At 42.2% G+C, this 25,837-nt stretch overlaps 1 protein-coding gene across 1 annotated transcript in view; it reads right to left on the minus strand.

Moving 5' to 3' along the window:
- Positions 1–23,450, minus strand: part of FREM3 (FRAS1 related extracellular matrix 3) — a gene marked incomplete at both ends in the record, with an annotated part of 71,495 nt that extends 48,045 nt beyond the window's left edge. The window contains 2 exons of the mRNA XM_082315040.1: positions 16,361–16,450; positions 18,356–23,450. Of these exons, the coding sequence (XP_082171166.1) occupies positions 16,361–16,450; positions 18,356–23,450 (5,185 nt within the window). The remainder of the gene's footprint in view (positions 1–16,360; positions 16,451–18,355) is intronic.
- Between the last annotated feature and the right edge of the window lie 2,387 nt (positions 23,451–25,837).

The following is a 25,837-nucleotide window of genomic DNA, read 5'->3' on the forward strand; positions in this document are numbered from 1 at the left end:
GTTATCTGATGCCTCTGATTGACCAAATTTAATAAAAGGTATAGTGACATGTTCCAGTCACGATAACTATGATGAACTGACTATGCATTGTAATCTTACAGAATATAAAAATTCAAAATTTACTACCTGGATTGGAAGAAAACTCCACGATTCTTTCAAGCAAATCATAGGCCTGATTTTGAGGTGGACCATGAAGAAGCTTAAATTATTCACTATGCTGGGACAAGATCAAAGTGATGTAGATAGATATATACAGCTGAGTGGATATACACGACAATCTTAAAAAAGGCTGCTCTTTATGTGTTTGTTCTTCAAACGGTACTCATCACACAGTTACAAATGCAATCCCTGTCTCAGAGAACAACAAGTCTTTGAATCTCTCTGGCTCCTTTAGGAGAAAGCAGGAGGAAAGATCAATGGATGCATTCATTCTATCCAATACTCCTCCATACTCCATCCTGAACAAAATATAACTTCAGTTATGCTGTTACATGGTCAGTGCCAAAATGCATTACATTTCATAACTGTCAAATTAAGTAGAGAGGAAAGATATATTACCAAGTTTATCATTCTCTGTGCAAAAATAACATCATGACTGACAACACACATGTTCAATGCACAAAGGATGCAATTATCTTACACTAATCGTAACTCAGAAGTGCAGAGCTTTCATTATAAACAGAAAGCCTTTACGTTTTCCAAAAGGTAACTTTCCATGTGTGCTAACATGAGATAAAACTACCCATCCGTAATGCAAATGGTAGCTTTAATCATAAATTAAGTTCCTCCCCTGAATCAATGCTCTTTTTCAACACACTTTAATACACTTAGTATTTCAGGTCCCTGAAGAAGTTGAGGCTTCACAGTGAGACCTTGGAGATCTTGTAAATCAAGGATCAGTGCAAGAGATCTATGTTATAGTTTGACCTTTAAAGTGTTCCAGCAAGAGGCAGCTGACTAATCCATAGTTTGAATCTGCAGGGTTCATAAGCATGATGGTTGTCTTGGGAAGCTGTAATTCCCCAAATTACATCAACACATCAAAACTAGGCAACACAGTTGATATATAGGCAGTCATTAGGGAAGGCTTCTTGAAGTGCCATACTAGGTAGATGCTGAGGCCGCACAACTGTCGTGGTTTTACCCCAGCCGGCAGCTAAGCACCACGCAGCTGCTCGCTCACTCCGGCCCCCGGTGGGACGGAGGAGAGGATCGGAAGGGCAAAAGGGGAAAACTCGTGGGTTGAGATAAGAACAGCTTAATAACTAAAGTAAAATAAAAATAGAACAGTAGTAATAGTAATAATAACAATAATAATAAAAACAAGTAATAATAGCGCAATAGTAATACAAAGCAAGCGATGCACTCTACAATTGCTCACCACCCGCCGGCCGATGCCCAGCACGTCCCCCAAGCAGCGATCGTTGCCCCTCCCCCGGCCAGCTCCCCCAGTTTATATACTGGGCATGACGCCATACGGGATGGCAGAGCCCTTGGGCCAGTCGGGGTCAGCTGTCCTGGCTGTGCCCCCTCCCAGCTTCTTGTGCACCGGGAAGAGCAGGGGAAGCTGGAAAGTCCTTGACCAGTGTGAGCGCCACTTAGCAACTACTTAGCACTGCTTAGCAAGAACAAAGCATCAGCGTATCATCGACATTGTTCTCATCCTAAACCCAAAACACAGCCCCATACCGGCTACCAAGAAGAAAATTAACTCTATCCCAGCTGAAACCAGGACAACGGACAATGCCTTTGAGAAGTGAGAAAGGGCTTTGCCATCTGGGAATGATAAGAATATATTATTCATTTCTTATCTGCAATCACAAAGAAATGCCTCTATAACATCAGGAAAAGCAGCTGCCTAACTTCAGAGATATTGCTGTCCTAGACAAGGCTAATGCGATTGTTGCCAACCTGTGGAGCCATTTCCTGCATAACAAAGTGAAATACACACTGGGTAAGAAGGGCACAAGCCAGAGCAATGGACAGGAACGTGGCTGACCTTGGAAAGTTTGGTCTCATCACTGGTGCCAGTTAAGTTCAAATGACACGTGAGAAGACAAATACCTTAAGAAGTATTTTCCTGGTCACAGCATTGGAAGTAGAAAATCCTGCACACTTCCCCCCCATCCCAGCAATGATCAGCCAGCCAGGACAAGGCAGCGCAGGCCCTGCCTTAGAAAGAGCACAATGGCTCTTCCCTTTGCCTACGTGGAAGATGAAGCTAACAAGGGAGAATCTGGGACCACCTTCATCAAGATGAGTGCTATCAGTGCAGCGGCTGTGCCTCTCATGAGTTCTGGGGACTCAGAGACTTGCCTCTTGGGACACAACCCCCTTATAACCTCCTTTGGAAGCTACTGCTTTGGAGAAACGTCTGGTCTGCATATTATGGCCATTAAAGTACCTTCACTTAATTGTTTACAGGTGAATAACAATACTGGAATGCATAGCTGACTTCTAAAAACTCATAACAGGATGAAACAAATGGAAAATATTAGACTCAGATATCAAAGGGGTTAATGCTGAGAAGCTCTGTGCTAATGCTGACAATGAACTTCAAGGAAATTTAGGTGAAACCAAATAACAAGTTTGCAACTTGTCGCTATTTCAATTTCCATTCTGCATAATTCAGCTTGAGTTCCAAACATCCGAAACTGAATCCTATAGTATCCTAAAAACATTTTGAGTACTACAGGAATGCACGTTGAACAGAACAAATATATTTGTATCCTGTTTGAGACAGGCAAATTACATGGAACAGGTTTATATGTTCTTTTTTCTTCCCCTAACTTCTGGATAGTGACAGAGAAAGGAATAACCACACTTCCCTGAATGTACCACACATGTAAATGGATCGATATCCAATAGAAAAGCACATAAAAATACATGTTTAAGTTAATTAGCTTTATGTTATTTATAAATACCTTCTGGATTCAGATTTTGCACTTTGAAACTATACTTCAATTCCTAACTGCCCATCTACGTATTCAGATGATTCACCAGATGTTAAGGGAATTACAAGGGAATCTCTGTCCCTCTAATTACAAGAGGTTAAACTAGGAGCCATTTCATACCATTTTGAATTCACATTTAATCCTCATGCTTTAAATTCCCATCACTGACAACACTTATGGAACAGAAATATTTTCCTTCTAATAATACTCTTTAAAGAAAATCACCTACTTATGCTGTCAAAGTCATTAGAAAGACAAATCACAGGCTCATGTGAACCCTGAACACAGAGACAGTAGTTGAATTTATTTTTGCAGAGCTTACTGATACATAACATAGGAAAAAAAAGGAATGAGGTAAAGAGGAATTGCTAAAAGGCATGCAGAAGAAAAAAATCTGAGATTTGAAAGAACCAGAGGAGGACAGAAGACTGCCCAAGGCATGTCATCTGTTCAGGAAAAACATCACGGGCCACCAAGTCATCAATTTCAGCAGCACTAGAAAATGACATCCTTTAATTAAGTATGCCCTGTTCTGGAAAACAACGTCCTTAAGTGACAGATTTGAGAAATATTCACTCAGTATTTTGAGGGGAACTGAAATCCAATATTACCAAAGGTGTCAGGTAAGCAGACAAAAAAGAAACTAACTTTACTGTCCAAGGAGTTGACCTTCATCAGCTCTCCTAAAAAGAAAAACCTTATCATGCCACCCAGGAAGAACCTATCTGCTGCCACACATTCACAATACAACATCAGTTGACTGGGGTAACTGTGTTTTGCTTCAACCTCTGTTACCGTTTTGAAGCAATGACAAGTACGTCAAGTGCCTGATATACAAAAACCTTCCTGATAATGTTTTATGTATCTCTTAACAACAGATCGAACACATCAGAGACTAAAACATGTGCATGCCTGTTTACCCATATACATTCAAGCAAAACTCAAAGAATTCTATTATCTCATGTTATAGTTACAACAAAACGACTATGAAACACATTAACACATTGGTAATGGTAAAGGAAGGCAAATGCATAAATTTAATTTAAAAAAAAAAAAAAAAGATGGTCTAAAGACAGGTTAATTTCAACAGTAAGCCATAAAAGTTCCTAAATGTCTTATTAATGTTATCTTTTAAATCTCTCAGGCTAAAATTGTCAAATGAAGATACAAACAGATTGAGACATGAAGAAACTCTAATCAGTGTCCATAGACAAATTGCAAGAGACAGCCGTCCCATAGACTCCTCCTTTCATTTAATTTTCCTTCTTTCTCACTCCTGTGCTCTCTTGTGTTCTTTTAAATTTTGTCTTACGACTAAAAGGACAGAGAAAAAGCCTTGTAGTAAGAAACAAAGAAAAATTTTGTTCTGGTACGGGCAAGGTATTCTGGATTTGATAAGTTAGAAGATAAGGAAGATTCTGCTTTAAGGCTTTTATCATTCTTGGTGAACCCTTCTATTGTAATGAAACGAATAAAACAGACCAGATGAATTTTCTGTAGGAACCGCCAAATTAGTCAAGCCCATCAAAGGAGTGTGATGGGGGGAGACAGACAGATCAGAGGGCTTCAACACTTGACCAAGTTATGACAGTAACATATGAGAGCTGATCTGTAATAACTCTGTGTACATGCTCTGCGACTGCAAAAAATGGGGGAAAAAAAATACCATAGTCCCATTTCCTTGAGTTTATAAAAGTGTTGAGAGAAACACATGGAGAGCATATGAATCCAAGATACTCTTGAAGTCATGCTTTAAACAAGTGTTAAGTACCATTTTGAGTGGGAATGTATTTGTAGAACCCACATTCTTACATTCTTGGGTAGCCATCAGGAAAATAATCTACTTATGAAGCCTGAAGCTCTAATAATCTCTGCGATAGTTATACAAAAAACACAGAAATTGATCTGACATTATGCTTGACACGGTAATGCTATGTAAACTGGCAGCAACATATTAACTGGAAAGAACCAGCAATGAAATTTTAATCAAGTATTTTATTCGCGCTCAAAAGTATATGAAAAATTTTCTGTTATATTTTGTAGTTGCTTTCCCCAATTGTTACCCAGATTGTTACCCAGATGCAAGAAAGTAGTAATGTATACATATTTTATCTCCTGTCATTAGGATGAAGAACCAAAAACATGAAGACAAACAAAATGTTTGTATAAAATTCAACTCTGAAAATTTGCTTACCTCCACCATATGCTACAGGAAAAAAATTGTCCCAAAAGACTGAATTAGTCCATGATGATTTAAATCACATCAAACAAAAAAATTCCTTCGGATTTCCTACGAAAAATTTAAAAAGGGGAAAACACAAACATTCTCTAGTCCACTTTGTTCACTTCACATTAACATTAATAAATTTTATAACAAGGTGCCAAGACTCTCTAAAAAAGTACTCTGTGGAAATAAAGTTCAATTTACCTATTAAAAGAAAATCAAACCACACAACTCAATGATAATAAATCTTTTGCTGCTACTACTATTTAATCACATTCTTAATATATGCAGTTTGGTGCTCTTTTTTTGCACACCTTATGCAAGAACATGCCACCATGGTAGGTGACGCCTTAGGTTCACCAACCAAGCAGCTTTCCAGCTGCTTTGCACCATCTGAACAGCTTTGTGTAGATGGAAGCAGCTTACTGAGGACCTGTGCTGTTGCTCCTGTCTAGAAAAGGTTACAGTCTATGATGCCTAATCAAAGCTCACCGGATTTTTTTTTTGAAAGATTTCCATTGACTTCAAAAAGTTTTGATCAGGCTCCTAGATGAGAAGGGACATGAACACAGGGGTAGGAAGAAAGTGAAGGATTAAAATAAAATTGTAAATCATATTGTATAGCAAAAACATAGCTTCATCTTTCTTAAAGTATACTTAAAAATTTACACACATACCGTTCATCGGGTTCTTTATCACTAGGTTAAATGAAAAGCAGACTTGTGGGTTGTTCAAAGACAGCAGTTAAATTTATGCAGAGTTGACTGGAAGGGCCATTGGGCTACCATAGGTGATAAATGTATTTGCTAAGGAAAGAGGAAAAACTACTTTTTTTTTTTTTTTCCCTAGTCTGCATACAGAAAATACAAGAGAGATTACTGTGGCTCTTGAAGGGCAAGATGTAGGTTTCAGCACAATTACTATATAAACAAGAAGATCGCTTGTTTGTTTGGTTTTTTTTTAAGAATTCATTTTATCCTAAGCTTTAGTCCAGTGAAAAGATACCAGCAAGGAATTATTTAATACACATGATTTTGAAAAGTTACCACAGAGTTCTCTGTTTTGCATGATTAAAAACAAGTACTCAGCCATGAAATCCTCTATGTACAAAGAAATATACATTAAACCTAGCCCACTTCCAGTGCATTTGTTGTTTAGTTTTTCCATACTATACTCTTAAGACATTTTTAAATGAATACAGTTTCCTTTCCTATTAACATGTCTCTTTACACGTGCATATTCTGACATTAATGTTTAAATATGGTATTTAACTTTAAACAAGCATGAAAAGGTTTTTGACAAATGAAATAGTAGTGTTCAGAAGCAGTTCGCAGTGTGTGCGTTTAAACACGCATAATAGGGCGGTCAGATGAAGACCAACGAAGGCAAAAGCATAGTTGTCCTGCTTGCCCCAACAATTATCTCAGGCACTATGAGAACGGAGCTGTGCAGCAGATGCCAGCTACTTAACAAATTCAAGATTTAACACTACTCACTATGTTCAGTGCAAACACTCTGGGGAAATTTTAGTTTTATTTGAATCCCAGTATGTAATACTGGGACAACCATTGCACTGACAAGAAAGTAGTATGAAAAAGTTTGTGCTCTAGGCTGCAAAAATCCCTTTCTCTCCATTTAAATTCCTTCAATATGCTCAAATAATGATGAACATCATTAATAATATTTCAAAGTTTAGCTTTAACCACTAAGGTTTTAAAAGCTTTTAGTAGAATATCAAAGATCACACTCCAAAATTAATCTGAACTCAGATATAACTGCACGTGTGTGGATCTCCAGCTAAAGCATATAGGACTTTGAAGAAAAGCCAGGAAAGAAAAATCAAGTACTTTTTCCTAAAAGTCTGTATTACTGTTTGAATGGGTTTAAACTTATGGGACTGAAAAGTAATTTCTGAAAAGCCATAATATTGGCCAAAGCTCCCTCCCAGCTGACATCTTCTAAAGTAGGTCTTGTTGTGACATTGATAATGACTAGGTTCTGTGTGAGAGAATTTTCAGGATTTATAGCGCCCTGGTTTTAATCTCATTCACACTGGCGCAATACTAGAATTACTTTTTCAGCACCCGTCTTTAATTTCTTAAAATTCTTGAAATTAACAGTCAGTCACAGTCAAATCTCATCTAAATCCTAGGCCTCATACGCTGTTATTATTAGAAGAAACAATAGTCAGTGGAGTAGTATCAACATGAGATGAAATTCAGGACTTTTTTCTTTCAGTTGAGGAAGTCCTCAAAAACCAACCAAAACATACAATTTTCTTATTAGATGCATGGCAGGAGAGCGAGTAGCTCTCAAAGCTGGTTCAGCTTCAGAATTGCCAAAGCATCTTTGCTGCTTCATCCTGGCCTTGTAAGATCCCAGATGAAAACGAAAGGTCAAACATAAAGGCAAAACAGAGGGCAGCAGCTTCGCAATACTTGCCTCACATATAGGGCTGCTTCCATACAGTCAGCTTACAGTGTAAGTACTGCTACTCTGGGTGTTTGCTCCCGCTTCAGATACACATCCTATTTGCTACACACACATAAAGGGTACAGATTTGAACCCTATGGCTACTGGCTAGAGAAGAATCTTACTTCGCAAGGACAGGAGTTGTACATTGCAGAAAATAACGAGGCTTTTACAAACACGACCTTCTAGCTCTTAAGAACCAAAGTTCTAGCTCTTAAGAAGCAAAAATCCACAATCAATCAACGAGATGGAAGCTCTGCAAATACCCAGCATGTCTGAGTGAAGACCTGAAGGCAGCAATTTGGAAAACAGCAACGCATCAGCGAATGAAAAAGAGAGAGCAATCAGTGTGAAATAGAAGTTACCAAGTGCCAAGTGTCAGGGTTATGCTTGAATCTGTTCAAAGGAGATGATAGTCTGTAAGTATTACGTCTTTGGTAGTCGTCGTCATCAGAACAGAACTGGTTATCAGGTAGAGATCAGCCTCTTTGAGCTATTGCCCATTAGAGCCTTCACATCCTGTTTTCTTGTCTCTTGTTTTGGGCCTGCCCTGACACTGGGTATTGATAAGGGACAACAATAGGAGGGAGAAAGAAAGTTAACACTTGTAAATCAAAGAATCATTCTTTCCATCCCCAAAGATTCAAAACTTAAACAACAACGTCATTTTTTACAGAGATGCTTAAATTACTAATGAGGCAGGAAGGACATAAATGTTCAGCAGAGATTTCTTTATCGATAGAAGCAGACTGATGGCCTTGTACTATATGAGAAGAAGGAACTACTTTCTAAAGCAGCACAAACCAATTTCTAAACTGCCACTAGAAAGAATTAAACACCATGTACTCAGAGTAGGTATTTTTAAAAAACAACAATCCCATGTACTCTTCAAACACATGTAGTATGTGCCAATAATAAAACAGCCGGCAGATCTTACTCTCTTTCAGAAAGCACTATTTCTAAACGGGATTAACAAAGGTTAGTACTCAGTGGGATGCTAACTTGTTCCGTTTGTGATCAAGGAGCACAACATCTTTTGTGGTAATACTTGATGGTAAGAGATTGTTAAAAAGTTAAAAAAGAGAGGCAAGAACAGGGAAAAATTTGCTGAACTAAGTCAGCTGCTCAGTAGGCAGAGTCTATTAAAACAAACCCCACATTTCAATACCTCCAACTGCAAAGTTTTACAAAGACCTTTGTAGATCTTATCAACGTATAAAGTAGATAGTATGTATGGAATGAGGCACTGTGTCTTGGAAAGCTGCATTTCTGAAAAGGATCTATTATGCAAAGCAGAAAAAAATATCAACCATAAATAATCTTCCACTGCAATACTGGAGCTAGAGAGTCCTTTGTTTTACAAAGCGGAGAACAGCAATTAGAAGCATCAAGGCTATTTTACTTCTCTACATTACTAAGAATCAGAATTCAGCACACAGTTCTGCTTTCTACAGTTAAAAAAGGCCTTTGAGAAAATGGGGCAGACACAGCAAAAGGGACATAAAAATAATCATTGTCTCATTGAAAAAGTATTTCATGTTAGGAATGAAGTACATACAGATATCTACATTGTGAAAAATAATGCTATGGTAAGAAACCTGACAGCTCTAGCTGGCAAATAGATTTACAGAACAAAGCAGCACCACGTGCAGAGATACAGGTTTGGATTCTGACTGGATTTCAAAAGCTCAGTCAAAAGAAAACCAAAAGTACTTTGGCTGCAGAGTTTCTGCATATTCTTTCCAGGAGAAAACCAAGAGCAATAAACAACTCTTCAATCTAGCATTGTCATGAGAAGAATTTTTAGCCCAAAGGTGAAGCTAGACTACTCGAGCTTTTCACACACATTTTTCTCAAGGAGTATGCTAAATTACTAGAACATATTAGCATGGAAAGTTATGGCTTTTCTTTTTACTTATTTATGCTTTTAATCTAAAAATCAAGCCTAGATATTCTATGAAAAGTGTTAGTTCAAAGAAGAGGCTTCTGGACTCAGTAAAAGAACTGAGTGAAATTACCTGGGATACACAGCAGAAGAGAGCAAATGACCTAGTGGTCCCCTTCACCTGAAAACACCTGGCCTGAAGAACTTATAGGAGAAATGAACTTACAGGTTTCAATGTACCATTTTTAAAAAAAAAAAAAAAAAAAAAAAAAAAAAAAACACCACAGAAGACATCATAGCAGGCAACTAACAGAAGGCTGCGAAGTTGCATATGTGAGGGAAGAAGAGAGCAGTCAAGCAGCTTTAGGAAGTAAAGAATGGAAAGGAGACTGAAAGAAACATGGTTTGGGAAGGAGGGGACATAAAACCTTGATTGCAGTGATAGTTCAAAATGGTAAGGATTAACGATAGAACCCACTAGTGTCAGGGCACAGAGAGGAAAAATGAAACTGAAAATGTTCAAATAAGGATGACCATTAGCCTCTGCGTCTTTTTGGCTCTCAATGAGGCCCATCAAGCACCTCAAGATGTCAATAATGTTCATATACATAGTGGGGAGGCAAAATAGACAACTTGTGAATTAAGATTTTCTTGTGCCCTGCAATTTAACTCTTCTCTTCCAGGCATCTCACATTATACAGGGTGTTAAAAGTAAAATTTACTAATCATAGTGGTAAAGAAGAATACTTCATTCTCTTCCTCTTACCTGTATTAACAAACGCCATATCCTTTCTCTGTCTGCTCTACTCCAGAGTGAACAGTACCAAATCCTTTAATCTTTTCTTACTGGTCAAGTTTTCTAGATCTCCAGTGATTCTCACTTATTCCCCCAAGACAGTGTCTCCAGTTTGTGTACATCCTCACGAATTCAGACAAGACTTGTGAAGAAGTCTAGTAGGGGACTTATTAGCACTGAGTGGAACAATTATTTCTTGCATCTTAAAAACAATACCGTCATCTAGTTCCTCTGTTCTACTATGACTATTCTCTATTACACAAGAATAAAAATAAAAATCTTGCATCAGCAGAAACGGTATTCAACACCTTGAAGGGGAGGATTAAAATAAAATTTAAAAAAAATACATAAACCCTTGTCTTCAGGTGTGTAACTTTATTCATTTGGAAAATGTGGCTTTAGAATTGAAAACACTGTCGAGTGCCTATCTTGAAACAGCAATAGATGAAGGGATGAATCAAAGCCATGTCAGAAACACTTCAATGTTTTCATTCCACAATTGCTCAGGTTCTCTCCTTTCCACAGAAACATAATGCCTTTGCAAATAACTGTATCAACATAAAGCCTCCCCACCTAATGGCTTTTCATTCTTGAGGTCAACACAGGTAAAATGCATCATGCAGTGCTGTCAAGCACGACAGCAAATTAGAGCACACCAAAACCACATGAAAAATGGAAGGCATTTTCCTACTGAATTCAAAAGATTCCTGCAGTGCAAGTTATTTGACAAGCTTTGTTGCATAAGAATTCATACATCTTTGCTGACTAATGTTTTCAGACTTTATTAAAAATCGAAAGTTTTTGTAAACCCCGTAAAAATTCTGTTTAACTTGGGAGAAGTGTATCTTTGGGGTTTTTTTTAAGGCTGCTTGGAGATGGCTCATCAGTTGGAAATTCTTTGCCTCTTATATGATGCACTTTTATGCCTGAAAGCAGTGAAATTGTATCACTGCAACATCTTCTGCAAGGTGTGCAAACTATTGTCAGATTTGCGGATGTGAGGAGATAGATGCACAAAACCTGCCTACTACAAAGGAGTAATTTTTAGCAAGAGGATGGTGCCCTGACTGGCATATGGTAACACAAAGTTGATTTGTAAAATCATTAGTATATTAGAGGAAATCTTACTTACGTGTAACAGTACACAGTTGTGTTAGATAAATATAGTCATTAACATGCACAAACCTCACCAGATATTAAGTCTGACCAGTAACTACATTCTGCCACTTTAGGTGATTGAATTCAAACCGGGAATGCTAACAAGCTGCCAGAATTGCCGTGTTTCAGTTTGTGTTACAAAAGGAAACAACAAAACACCATTTAATTCTGCAGAGAGACTAATTTTTCACTTGCACGTTGTGCATTAACAAAAATACCTATTTTTAAGTGACCAGATACAGTAACATTTCTAGATTTTATAAGCATGTGACTTATTATAATATTGTATTACAATCTGCGAGAACTGTGTAGCTCACAGAATTATAAAAGCCTGTATTCTTGTACCTTCTTAGGTGCAAACTTCAATCAAAACCCTGAGAAGTTATTCAGAATTAAGGAGCCATAACCCTTGCCTAGAAAAACATTAATAAGCTTAAAGATAAAAGGCTGAAGCTCCTTATATCAGCCTCAGGGAAGCCTGGACCAGCCCCTGGATCAACTTCCTGACTGAACAGTCTAAGTCTTTGGAAAGCAAGAGCTAAGAAAAAAAGGTGGAAAAATCACATACTACCAGAGAACTGCTAGGTTTTCCTTAGGGTTTTCACCCAACCACACCTCCTCCATGCAATTTATTTGCAGTAGCACCAACCAAGTACGGGTGAGCAGGCCTCTGAGTGAAATCCCAGGCCAACCAGAATTAATAGCAAAGCTCCCACTAACTTTAGCAGCGTCAGATTTTCACCCTGCGGACCTGGGATCACATTGAGCAAAATGCACAGAACACATTCACACTTTAGATCAGATTCTAAATTTTTCTTTCTACAGAGCTATTTTTTAGTAGGTAGAAGTACGTAATACAATATTTTCTTTAATATTTTATGGACTGCAAAGACTCTTTAGTGCATTTCAGTAGGATTCCTTCGTCCAAAAGGAATTCTAAGTTTTAAAATCACATTCCACACAAGGTTTGAAAGAAGCCTGAACTAGTCCCACAAAGTTCATATCGGCAAAACATCATAGCTTTCAGTATCAGCAAGCTCTCATTACTCTTTTGGCAGCAGTAATTGAAAACAAAGTCTAGAGGGTAGCAATGACAGGAGTGTCAAAAGGTTAAACGTACTAAAAAACTACAAAATAAAAAAGGTGAACTGTACAGGTAAATAAAGGAGTTACTTATATAAAATATCACCACACATAAACCAGGTGGAGAGGCATTGAACTAACCAAGTCTAACTAAGCTGATCTTTGCATGAAAATCACCAAGGAAAAATAACAAATACTTCCGAAATCAAATATGGTAAAGTCAAAAATAACCACTCTAGGTTTACTGCATGCATTGCTCCATTACAAATCTTTGAACAGACTTAACTTTATGCTATCTGTACACTCACTCCAGGAATAAATAATGAACACCAGCTGAACCTTACCTACTTTGTATTCAATTTGTACCAACATTTGGTTTGGGAAATGAACTGCAGGCTCAACACTGAACACTCACAATTAATAACTGCCAGTGCGCACCAATAATTAGTAGGTTAAAATTCTAGTACTTCTGCCCAAATGGGCAGGAATGGGTACAGTTCCTCGAGTTAGAGGGATCGACTTTTCTGAAAGCTGCCAGCCATTCTTTCTCACGCATATCACTGATAAAGGTTTCCCAGCAGCTCTCTTAAATAGCAGAGCAAGTAGTTATCCAGATAAAGAACCTAAAGGAATCTTTTTTACCTTCAGGTTAGACAAAATTCTATTATTCAAAAGGTATACTTCCCATTAAAGGGTCAAACTTCTGTCTGGAAGAACCTGATTGCGTTAGTGCAAGGGAAGTGACAAGACAGAGAAAAACGCATACACCTTCTCCTCGCATTTGGTACACACACGTGCGTGCTTCATTGCTCAGTTTCCCTTGGACTGATGCAAAATCAAATGCTTTTAAGAGGATTTTAGAAGCTAGAACATAAAACCAGAAAATAGCAGGCTCTTTCTTGAGTGCTGCTGATGCAGTTGCAAGCTGTACTAAAGCAGTGTACATTCTCTCCTGCTGCTGGGCCTTTAGGTATTTTTTCCTGAGTTGTACAACAGCTATTACAGTTGTGCCTTCTTTCCAGCACTCCCTTGGGAGGTAAATGTCCCTGAGGGAATATGTTTAATGCATTTCTAAGCACCAAAGCCATCAAAAGACTAATCCAGATAGAATTTCTGTTAAGAGCATTTCCTTGTGCTACAGCAGTAATGACAGCATTGACTTTTCCACCTTCTTTCCCACACCAAGCAAGTTTTAAGTGAATTTCCAGATGTTACTTGCTCGGCACACCTTCCTGTAGCCATGTGCTCTTCCTGTACTTGTGCCAGTCCCACCAGTATGCAACAACCCTTCAGTCAGTACATACTTTTGTTATAAGCGTAGCTGCACACACTTATTGCCACAGCTTTCTTTACTCTGTCTGTTGATATCTGGACCAGACAGATGATGAAGTAATCTAGCTGAAAGAATCACTCCATTTAGCAGAGACTGAAAGTGCTGTTAACGAAAACATCTAGTAACTGACTCCCTTTGTGTCCCTGGGTGTATAAGGAATAAGAATTACCATCTGTTCAGTCATGTCATTCCTTTTTCCCCGTTGTTTCTCATCATTATTACATTACCCCACTCAGTCACGCCACAAAGACTTGTATATTGACCAAGTGACAGCAAAATAAGATGTCTGTAAGAAACACAGGTAGCAGCTCACAGCACCTTCTCCTGGGTGCTAAGTGAAATGTAAGCAAAAAATACAACTCCAACCTTTCTTAAATTAATAGCCCCACTTGATTTTCATTCCATCAGTTGCACACTACTTCAAAAAGAGCTGCAAAATAATTGGCTTGTGAAATCTAGCTTGTTTTTTCCATCCCTGTCAGCTGGCCAACGTTCAACCTTTTTCTTTCAGCATAACCAGAGGAAGCACAAACCAAAAGCCATTTTCAGCCTGTCATAGCTTTGTCTCCCAATTACTCTCCTGGCTCCTAAAAGAGAAGATCTTTCCAGCTGTAAAGTTGCCAAGGATACGAAGTGCCAGCCATGGGGAATGCGTTGGTGCATTCTTTGCTTATGAAACAGGTCTTCCAGTTTCCTGAAGCCCGGTGTAACAACAGCTGAATGAAATGATTTGCTTATCCAAACCTTAACTAGAAAGGAAATAATTTCCTTCAAGCTATGAATACTGTACACATTCCCATCTGCCTACTATCCCATCTTCATTTGTAAACACGAGAAACTTGTCCCCGACAGGATCACAATGAACCAGAGGTGCGGTTGATCTAATATTGAAAATGTTTTTAATGTCCCTTAAGCTACATAATCTTTCATATACGAGCGAAGCGACAATGCCAAATGACTGGTTCCAAATGGCCAATTACTTCCTGGACAACTGAGAATAAACAAGTCACATTTCATTGTTTTGCTAACTGATACCCTCAGTGCACTGCCAGAAAAGAGGAAGTGTTACGCTACAGGTGGGATAAAGAAAACACTGGAAGTCATACCCAAGGTGCTCGTGTTCATCCTCAAGTCATAAAATGAACGGGTTCATCTCAGCTAATCAAAATGCGTCAGCTAACCAAAGTGCAAGATAGTTCTTAATCCATAACAGAATGCTTATTTCTCAGGCACGTACTTACCTGTGGCTGGATTGGTTCATAGCAAATGGTGGGCATAAAACTACAATGATTTATATGGCTACAAGAACAGAAACAGACTGATTATAGATAGAACATAATAACTGGTTTTCAAGAGATCAAGATGCAAATCTTCTGGTTTGCAATAATTAGAATAGGAAGCCTTAGCAAACTCAAAGAAGCTATTGCTTTTCAGTGACTATCCTCATAACTATCAATGCGGATTTCTTTTTATCAAGTCTGCCAATTTTGGACAAAACATTTTAATGGTGTTTCAGACTTGTTTTGAGGTCCGTTAGGAAATACTCACAAATTGAACTTTTTGTCAAATGCTGTGTTAGAATGCTACTCTGACATGTTCTATGCACTCAGGATTACATCAAACTAGTCAGGAAGTTTACAGAGATTATTGTGAAGGCAGATCCTTACACAGAAGTTATTTAACTGAATTGCAAACTTATTTTACAAATCTTCCTGTCTGTCTTTAAGAGGAACTTGTATAAAATTTTGATGAATTCTCAGTGAACTTAATTCATGTGGATGATTGGGGAAAAATATTGCAGTCTACAGGAAAAAAACAATACACAAACAGAACAAAACAGATTTAAAAATAAAAGTCATTGAAGGAATATGCAAAAAATGCAACATACACATGTCGATATAAATAATCACCAGTCCACTGAAGCTTTTGAAACAATAACAACCTATGCAAAACAAGGATGTGCTTCTGTATAAATAAGAGCAAAATGGACCTAACCAGCCTATCTTACCATTTTGCCAGGCTCTCAGCCATGATCTAGATCAACTGAACTCTCCTTATTTAACAAAGGTTAGTGTTAATTTTCTCTTTTGATTCAGTAGTTGGCCATGATTCCAAAACCATCAATGCTCCACCTTGCACGGTTGAATTTTTGTAACGTGCACAGCTGACCATGAGGGACTGTCACTGCAAACAGTTCTCCATAAAGGCCACTGAACAAACGGTATTGTGACAACAGTATATCCCACTAAGACTTCATAGCTTGCCATAACAGTCTGCATTAATTGTGACATTATACATTAAAGTGCATAAAATATTCTGATTTGTGTTCTTATGTGTTCATGGCGCTTTTACATATTACTTATAAAGAAATAATAGATGACTTGTTTATTTAATGTGAACAATCTTCCAGATGGTATAATTCTAAGATATGTATAATTAAGCATCTTAATCTTACCATTGTCTTCAATGGAGAAATAGAAGATGTCGCTGGTAGCATTATCACCTTCCTTCAGGATGTAGCTGATGTTCATGTCGTCAATATCAGCTAAGAAAAGAATACGCTAAATGAATCACTGGAGAATTTTACTACAGAATATAGGACACAGTTCATTCTACCTTTACTATTTGATTACTTACTAATAAGTCAGCTAATTTGTGGATAAAGCATTTCATCAACCAAACTTGTGTAATGTGGCATGGCTTCTTACACTGGTCTATACTCGGCGACACAACATATATTTAGTTATTAGCTCAAGGAACAATGGCAAAAAGACAGTGAGATATAGTTTACCATAAATTTTTATTATAATATTTTAAATACTAAAGTCACATTCTTGTTTCAGCACGTTAGGAAGGATTACTTTGCTATAACTAAATTGAATCTATTGGGAGTAAAGCCTATTTTTTAAAGATCAGTTTAACTAATTTTTTAAGCTCTTCTGTGACACAAAACTGTTGCAGGTACATTGGGAGTGAATATGAGAATGTATTAAACAAATCACAAATAGGTCTAAAAGTCAGTAAAATTTTGATTTGATATTCCTAGAGAATAGGGGGAAACCATCAGGATACTTCTATTACCCTGAAGTTGCAGGTGTATTATCCTGTGCCACATTTCATCAATATGAAGACTTCGGAGAAGTCTTCTACTTTTGCTTTTATTTTAGTTAAATAAACAACAATTTCATTTGATATAAAAATGTTTGAGATATACCTAAATGTTCTTTATACTCTGTTCAGCATTAAGCTGTTCCAGAGCTAATTCTGATCTACTAAGAGACTTACTCCCCTGGGGTTACCAGTTGCTCTCATTCTGGCATGGCAGATTTGGGTGCTTTCTGTCAACTGAAAATGTATGAAACATTCTTGAATGAATAGCAAATGATTTTTCACAACACTGTAGCTTGGCAGATGAACTGCAGACTTTTAAAAATAAATTGTGTTATCATAATCTTAAAGCTACAACCTGTCTGGAAGTTACAGATAAAGACATAAAATGGAGATAAAGACTCTTTCTCTCCTCAGATTGTTTTCTCTTGCAGAAGAAAGGTAACATACCTGAGCACATAAAAATAATGGAGACCTCTAAACCCATTATAGTGTCTAATGAGAATTTTGGTAAATCTTGTCCCCCCTGCTAACAGTCAAAGCACACTGGAGGCTGCCAAAGTCTAGGCTGGAAGTTTTCTTGTAAAAGCTTTCAACACACTATTCTACCCAGGACAGATGAATCATAGTCCTAAACCCAGCGAACTCCCTAAGATCGGCTGGAGCACGAAGACATTTATACAGAGTCTGGCTGCTGTCGCTGTGCCCCACCACCCTCTACGGCTTTTCCCTCTGCACAGGTTTGGTGGAGCTGACCTAAAGGAGGCCTCCCTACCTACTGAGCTTTCTCTGTGGAACAGAATCACACAAAATGTAACCCAAACTACTGAGGCAATACTGGGTGTCCCCTGCCCCGCCTGCCCTTTTTTTTTAAATACTAGATCCAGTGATGTGCAGAAATGTTAAGCACCTTTCCAAACAACTTTCTCTGAAGACAACAGTGATTTTTGAGCCTGGGTTCAATTTCCAGGCAGGCAAACAGGTACTTCAGTCTTCAAAAATAAACTGGTGCAGGACCTGCAAATCACCATTTCAGCTTTTATGCCGTCTTCTTATGAGCAGTACCATGCTATGTACATGGTAAGATGCACATTTAGTGCACAGTAGGAAACACATTAATGCATGCACACACAGCACAGAACTTTTCTATTGTGTCTTCATAGGTAAAACAAAGCTTCATTTCTAAAATGCACGTATTATAATTCTGATTATTTGCATATACTTCGTAGTTTAAAAGACATTACTTTCTAAATCCCCTGAAACAAAGATTCAAATAATATAACACAAAATAACGGCTCATTGAGCCCAATGTTTATAAGCAAATACAACCACCAGCACCAACCTTGCATAAACATTCTAACGCTCTCATTTCCAAGGCCAGTATTAATGATGAAGCCATGCTCCGGCCCATCTGTTATTTCGTATTTCAACAGCTTGTGTGGGCTGTCTCGATCCTCTGCCTTTAGTGCCTTACTAGTGATCAGGAAGCCTAGATGCCCAGCTGGAAGTCTTCTCAGCGTAGGGGCACCCTTGTTCACCACTAACTGTGGCACTCTGTTGTCCAGTGAACTGATCTGAATCCTCATCATCTGGGGTTGATGGATCTCCTTGCTAGTGTCAGGGAAAACATAAAAGTTTGTGTGGGTCCCATCAGTCACAGAGAAGGAAAAACTATCCTGGCTGGTTTCTGTACCATCATGTCTGTAGGTGATAAGATTCTCATTCAAGTCTTGTTTGGTGAAGCTGGTGACTGGGTAGCTGTTGTTGTACAAAATCTGGCCATGCACTGGAACTTGAGTGACCGTGAATAGGAGTAAATGGTCAGGTGTATCCCCATCTTCCACGGTCAGTTCAAAAGGGGTGATCAGCCTGGTCTCCCCTTCCTCAACAACCAGGTTACCAATAGTTAGAATTGGCTTTTTATTGTCCACATCTGTGATGGAGACCCTGAAGGTACGGAAGACTGGGTTATACCCATCTGTCACTTCAAACTCAAAACTGTCCATCTTCACCTCATCCTCTGCAGTGTGAATGTAGTAAATCTTGTTGCCAGCAAGTTGGAGTTGAGTGAAGGAAACAACAGGTACTCCAGGACTGTCTGAATTCTCTAGATGGCCCCGGGTTGGCGACCGAGTGACACTGAAATGCAAATTTTCATCAGGACTGTTAACATCACTTGTGCTGAGCAGATCAGTTGTGAGTGTCACCTTTCCACCTTCTTTCAGAGTTACACCCTTGTTGATCACCTCAGGGAAGACCATATCAATGCTACCAATGGTAATATAGAAGTACCTGTCTATCAAGGCATTAATACCATCAGTAACATCAAATTTAATCAGGTCACGCACTCCATGAAGGCCAATATGAACATAGCGGATAAAACCCTGGTCTAAATCATCTTGTGTGAAGTTTGTGCCTTGTGTAATGTTGCACAGCACTTCCCCTTGTCTGTTCAGATGCTGTAAGAAACCCTGCACAGGTGCCAAACGGATAACATAAACAAGGCTCTTGTCCTCTGAATCAACGTCTGTGGCTTTAAGGTCTTGACTAGAGATGACCTTTGACTTGCCAATCTCAACTTCCAGACCACTGTTGATTGCCATTCTGGGGGTCTCATCATCTACCAGGATCACCATAATCGGCACATTCTGCTCCACTGTGTGCTGTCCATCAGTCAGCTGAATTTGGAAGCTATCTTCTTTTGTCTCTGAGTCATCGTGTTCATACACAATGCTGGAAGCCTCCTGGATCTCCTCCAGAGTGAAGCTGTGAACAGGCACAGTGCCTGTGGACAGCTGCTGCACAATCTGCCCATGCTTAGGAGGGACAGCAATAACAAAACGCAGTTCATCTGGAGGCATATCTGCATCGGCTCCGTTGAGGATGAGAGTGTCAATCACCAGGCTCATCCCCTCAAGCACTGTGAATTCATGCACAAACAGCTCCGGCTTTTCATCGTTGGTGGGGAGGATGACAATGGGGAAGAACTGGTGAGGTGAGAAGTTAACGCCATCAGAGCACTGGAAAGTGAATCTATCCTCCACAGGCTCCACCCCTTTGTGAATGCTCTGCACATAGCCGACATGGCCCAGACGAACATCTTTGATGGAAAAAGCACTAATGGCAGTACCAGCTCTAGACTTCTCAGACCCTGGGGCTGGAGAGACATTCTCCAAATATCCTGAAGTGGACTGAACAGTGACAATGCACAAGATGTCATCTCTGGGAGTATCTACATCTTCCACATCCAGCTGATTCAGAGTTAGAGTACTCTTCCCTCCCTCGAGGACACTGAGGGGCTCTGCCGCAACCATCACTTCAGGTGCAATGCTGTCCACAGGCAATATAGTTACAGCCACACGCACCCTTTGTACTGTGCTGCCTCCCACCACCCATTCACTAGAGAGGTCAGAAATGGTGAGATTGAAGGAATCATACCTCTTTTTCAAGCCAATCTCTCCACTGGTGTGAGCATAGGCTACTGCTCCGCTGATGAGGTCATGCTGGGTAAACTTTTCTGATCGCACTCCATCCACGAGGATGTCACCCAGCTGGGGGGGATCCTGCACAATGAAAGTCAGCACCAAGTCATCTGTGTCCTCATCTGTACCCTGGATAAGTGACGTAGTAATTTCAGTAGCACCATTTTCCAGGACATCAATGGCTGCTCCCACCCGCCTGTGACCACCAGGGAGAGTGATACTTGGGCTTTCATCATCCACAGGCTGCACAGCAATCTTGACTGTGATTGGCACATGATGCACTCCATCACTTACTTCCAGCTGATAAGAATCACTGGCAAACTCATCGCCGCTGTGCTTGTAGGAGATGCGCCCACCAGCAATATCATCTAGCAAGAAAGATTCCCCTTGCACGATCAGACCCTCCTCTAGGTAATATAAATGGCCATGCTCCGGAGCTTGAGTTACAGTGAAGACAATCTGGTCTGCAGATGAGTCCTCATCTGTGGCATCCAGTTGATTGCTGGTGAGAAGGAAGCTGTTTCCCTCAAGCACACTGAAGCCTGTATTGGTGATCTGAGGTGGCTGGTTGTCCACTGGCTGCAAGAAGAGAGTAAAGGCACCTTGTAGAGAATTGCCAGCTGAGTCCTCTACAAGGAACATGAACTGAACCACCCGTGGTGTGATCCCCAGCTCCTGATCCGGGGGTCGATATGCCACCTTGTGGTGGTTGACCTGGGCTTGGGTGAAATGCGTAATGGATGTCTCAGGACTGTCAGCCAACACAATCTCTCCAGTCACCACAGAGTGGTTCTCATCCGTGTCTGTTGGGGGTGTCAGTAAAGTGTACTTCAGCTCCCTGTCATCCGTATCCAGGTCAGTGTACCGTAAATAGTGCTTCTTAAAGACAGTCAGCTGGTATTCCTGCACTGTCATCTGCAGGCTAGTACCTGGGTACAGTGCAGGTGGCAGGCTGTCTACCGGTTGGACTTTAACAGTGAGCACATGCTCCCCTGACCGGTTAGGGGGGTCATTGTCATCCTGCAGCTGGAACACAATGCGGCCCATCACTGGGCTGGTGCTGTGAGCTCCCGTGTGCCTGAAGAACAGCCTTCCATCAAGGATGTCCTGCTGCAGCCACTCGTTCACCACCCTCTCATACATGTGTTCATCCTCCACAAAGTGCCAGGGGGAAGAAGAGGAGTCACTCTTCGACCCTGCTCCGCTTTCTTTGCTCTCATAAGATGCTGGTTGCTCTGCCTGACGCAGCAGCAGCTCACCAAAGTGGTGGGAGCGTAGTTGGGACACTGCAGAGTCCCCAACCAGGACAAATTGGATAGAGGCATCATCAGAGTCAATGTCTGTGGCACTGAGGACAAAAGGTGGGATTTGGACAGTCTGGTGCTCGCTCAGCACCAGCCCCGTATTTGCATTCAGCAGCGGTGGCTGATCATCATCAGGAGCAATAGTGATGGGGTACAGAAATTCGACCTGGTGCTGCCCATCTGCCATGCAGAAGACAATGTTGTCACTGTAGCTGTGCTCACTGCCATCATGCTGGTAAATCACCTGCCCTGCTGCTAGCTCTGCAGCAGTGAAGTACTTGCGGCTGGGCGGTACTCCCAGTACCTTGAGCTTCCCATATCGCAGGCCCCGTATGACCCAGACCTTCACCTCTTTCAGATTATCCTCATCACTGATCTCCAAGTTGCCAGACAGGGGCCGTGACTGGCCCTCAAAGAGCATCAGCTGTGGGCCGGCCACGTGACTGAAAGTGGCTACAGGGGCCAATGTGTTCATGGGCTTTACCAGGATCATGAAAGCAAAAGGCTCTGAGGAAGCACCGTCAGGGTCCAGCACTTCCATTTCCACCTGGAAAAGCCGCTCCTGGTCAGAGTCCAGGGTAGGGGGCTGGTAGGCAATCTTCAGCTCCCTCACCTCCTGCTGTGAGAAGGCAATGAGGGGGTGACTGGGGTCATCGGTGCTGAGCAGGAAGCCTTGCTGCTGTGGGTCACTGGGCCAGACAGAGGTGAGGTTGAAGATCAGGAGGTCTAGGGGGGTCTCCAGGTCCTCAGCAGCCAGCATGTCCAGGGTGAGGGCTGTGAGTGCAAACTGGTCCACCTCCATCATAAGCAACGCCAGGAAGCTGGGCTTGGGCGGCGTGTTGTCGGCCCCTTCGTGGATCCGCACCAGCACCTGGAAGTACTCCTGCTGCTCCGGGCCGGCGGCAGGCAGCACGGACACCCGCGCCGGGATGCGGTCCCGGCCGGGGGAGGCAGTGGCCGCCATGTGCTGGTAGCGGATCCCCGCTTGCAGCACGGCGGAGCAGCCTCCGCTGTAGCCAGCGGACAGGGGCTGCCCCTCGGCATCCAGCAGCCGCCCGTAGGCCGGAAGGGGGCCGGCGCCGGCGGCCTCGGGGGGCAGCAGGGTGAGGCGGCAGCGCCGGCCGGGCTCGCCCTCGGGGAAGCCCAGCACCTTGCCGTCCAGGGGGGCGCTGAGCCCCCGCAGCTTCTCCACGGGCAGCGGCAGGTTGCGGCTGAGCAGGCGCAGCGGCTGAAAGAGTACCTCCACCTCCAGCGTGAAGGGCACGACGAGGGTCCGGCGGGGCGAGTCGTAGCGGAGCTGGAGGCGCAGGCGGTAGCTGCCGGGGCTGCGGGCCCCGAAGTGGGTGTAGGTGACCCGCCCGCGGGCGAAGGCGCAGGGGAAGCGCGGGGGCTGCAAGGCGCCGGCAGGCTGCGGGCCTGGCCCGCTCCCCAGCGCCGCAACGGCACACCTGTCCCCCGGCCGCACCCGCAGCACCAGGTCCGCCGCCGGGTCCAGCGAGACGGAGCGGCCGAGGGGGACGCGCAGCCCCCGCTTGGAGACCAGGATAGCAGAGGCGTCGGGCTCCAGCGGGGGCTCCGCCGCCCCCTGCGCACTCAGGAGCCCGAGCAGCAGCAGCGCTGCGGCCGGAACCCCCCGGCGCCCCCCAGCCATGGCCCGGCTCCTGCCGGGCGCCCTGTGCTCTACACGGTCCCCCGCCCCGCCGTGGCTACTAAAGGGCCGGGGCGGGGTCGCCGCCCCAGGGCTGGAAGGTGGGAAGAAGGGACCTCCCCCAGCGCCGCAGCGGGGGCCACCGCCCCCCCCCGCCGGGGCTCGGGGCCGGGAAGCGCCCGTATGCCAGGCTGGGGCAGCGAAAAGCCCGGGCGACCCAGGTCCCGGGGCGGGCTGCCGAGCCGGAGCGGTGCGAGGAGAGCGGCAAGCCCGCCCCTGCCCCCAGAGCCCTTCTCGGCACAGGCACGGCCGCAGCCTCGGGCGGTGCGACAACGAGAGGATGCAGCGAGATTAAGGGCGGAAAAGAAGGAGAGGTGGACGAGGCAGGAGAGCGGGAGCGAGCAGGTCAGGAGGAGCGAGGCGGAGTTGGGGAGATGCAAGTAGAGGCAGAGGGGAGCGGGCACCTGAGGCGGCCGGCGGCAGCCGGGCGGGCTGGGCCCAGCCTCCCCCGCCCGGGACCGGGCTCCTCTCGCTGCCGGGGCAGAGGAGCCCGCACGGGCTGCTGCAAGCGCCTGCCCGCCGGCAGCTGTCCGGCTGAAAACCCGAAAGACGAGTTTCCTCTCGAGGGGGAAGCGAGTTCAGCGTGGAGAGGAGCAGCCAACACGACCACCCCCTCATGCTCTAGAAGGGGCTATTGATATTGCATCTTTTCGTCCAGACAGACGTTTCCTCCCGTTCACCCCCAAGCGTGGCATACAGCTCATGCTATGTGCAGACAGTCAAGGAGGGCGAAAGGGGAAATCAGCAAAACCGCACTGACTTTAGCATGTTTGCTTACTGCTAAGCAATTTCTCACAGCTAGAAGAATGAGAGCAGCCTAAGTGGCAGTTTCCACTTTGCTTGGGACCATTCCTATTCAGTTTCACTTGCAGGTGCGCTCAGTCCTTGCTCAGGCTCTTGGCAGAGGACAGCAGATAAAAATGCTACTGGATTTTAAAAAACAAGGTTTCTGTTGAAATTACTACTGCACTTTTTAATATTTTGGACAGGCAGCCTACTTTTTTACACTAAAGGGATAAGTTGCTTAAAGCTTTATTTACTGTTTATGATTTGGGTTTTTTTTGGGTTTTGTTTTTGTTTTTTCCCAAATTCTCCAGAAGAATATCACCAACTTACTGAGTCCCACTCATGTAAGTCCCACTCATGCACTGAGTGCATGAAGATTAATTGCTTACCACTCTTCACTACCATAAAATAGGATTGGGCTTTTCATTCTTAAGTGTTTCACTTGTGTTCTGGTGTCTTTATCAATATCAACATATATTTGAAAATAAAGTGCATAGGGAGACCACGGACACTTCTCTGATATAGTGCTAGGTTCATACAATCATTTGCTATTAGTTTATCAATGGCTTTTTTTTTTTTTTAAGCATAAGGACTTTCTTGTACATAAGTTTCCCTGTACTCTAGACAGCAGTTCTGTACTCCGTGGAAGTGTTCTCTGGAGTGAGGACTGAGCCCCTGCTGTGCTTGACACTAACAAACTTTTACTGGGACTTGTCTTTTCAGGAACCTAAATACGTCCAGCTGATTTTCCTCAAGCCAACAGGATATTTCTGGGCAAATATAACTAGACTAATCAGTAACAAAGACATTGCTGAATAATCACTTACAGGCAGGGGTTTTCTGTTCTTGATAGATTCAAAGCCGTTAGGCCAACTTCTATTCTCTGGTAGAACCGTGTAATCAATAACCCAAGTTACCCACTGAAACCTGTATGTACATCTACATATATACACAAGCAGGCAAAGTGCACAAAATTTTCATTTTTTCCATCCTTAATCAAATCTAGGCATTTGTTCTATAAGGAACAGTGCCAGTACACAAGATCTGTGTAAAACTCAAAGATTGTATGCTGTTTCCATCAAGTTTCCTAGAAGGTAAGACCTGCTTCTATCTTTCATTTTGTTGTGAGGTAGTATAATTTATCAGAAATATGAATGTACACCAGAAAAAAAGTAGATGATGGATTATGAAGTTATGGAAATCTGACATTAAAGTGTTGGCAAACTAAATCAAAACCGCATGCAATAGTTCTGACCACCTTGCTCATACCTATTCTTGACTTCGTGCACAGTACAAGAATCGTTTTCTCCTCTTTTAGTTTCACTGGCTTTTAAAATACTTCATCTTTCTTATGTCACTGAAGCCCAGTCCTATGAGCATGTAGACATAGGTGCTCATATTAAGTGTTAAAATCAGTAGAAATGCTTTCATATATATTTGCAGAAAAGGAGCATTTGTTTTTCCAGCTCTTAGGACCTGATTCAAAGCTCAGTAAGTCGCACTCACCTTTCAGTTGACTTTCATGGGCTTTGCATCAATGTTAG

The sequence above is a fragment of the Platalea leucorodia genome, assembly GCF_965183815.1.
Source record: "Platalea leucorodia genome assembly, chromosome: 6".
Taxonomy (NCBI): Eukaryota; Metazoa; Chordata; class Aves; order Pelecaniformes; family Threskiornithidae; genus Platalea; species Platalea leucorodia.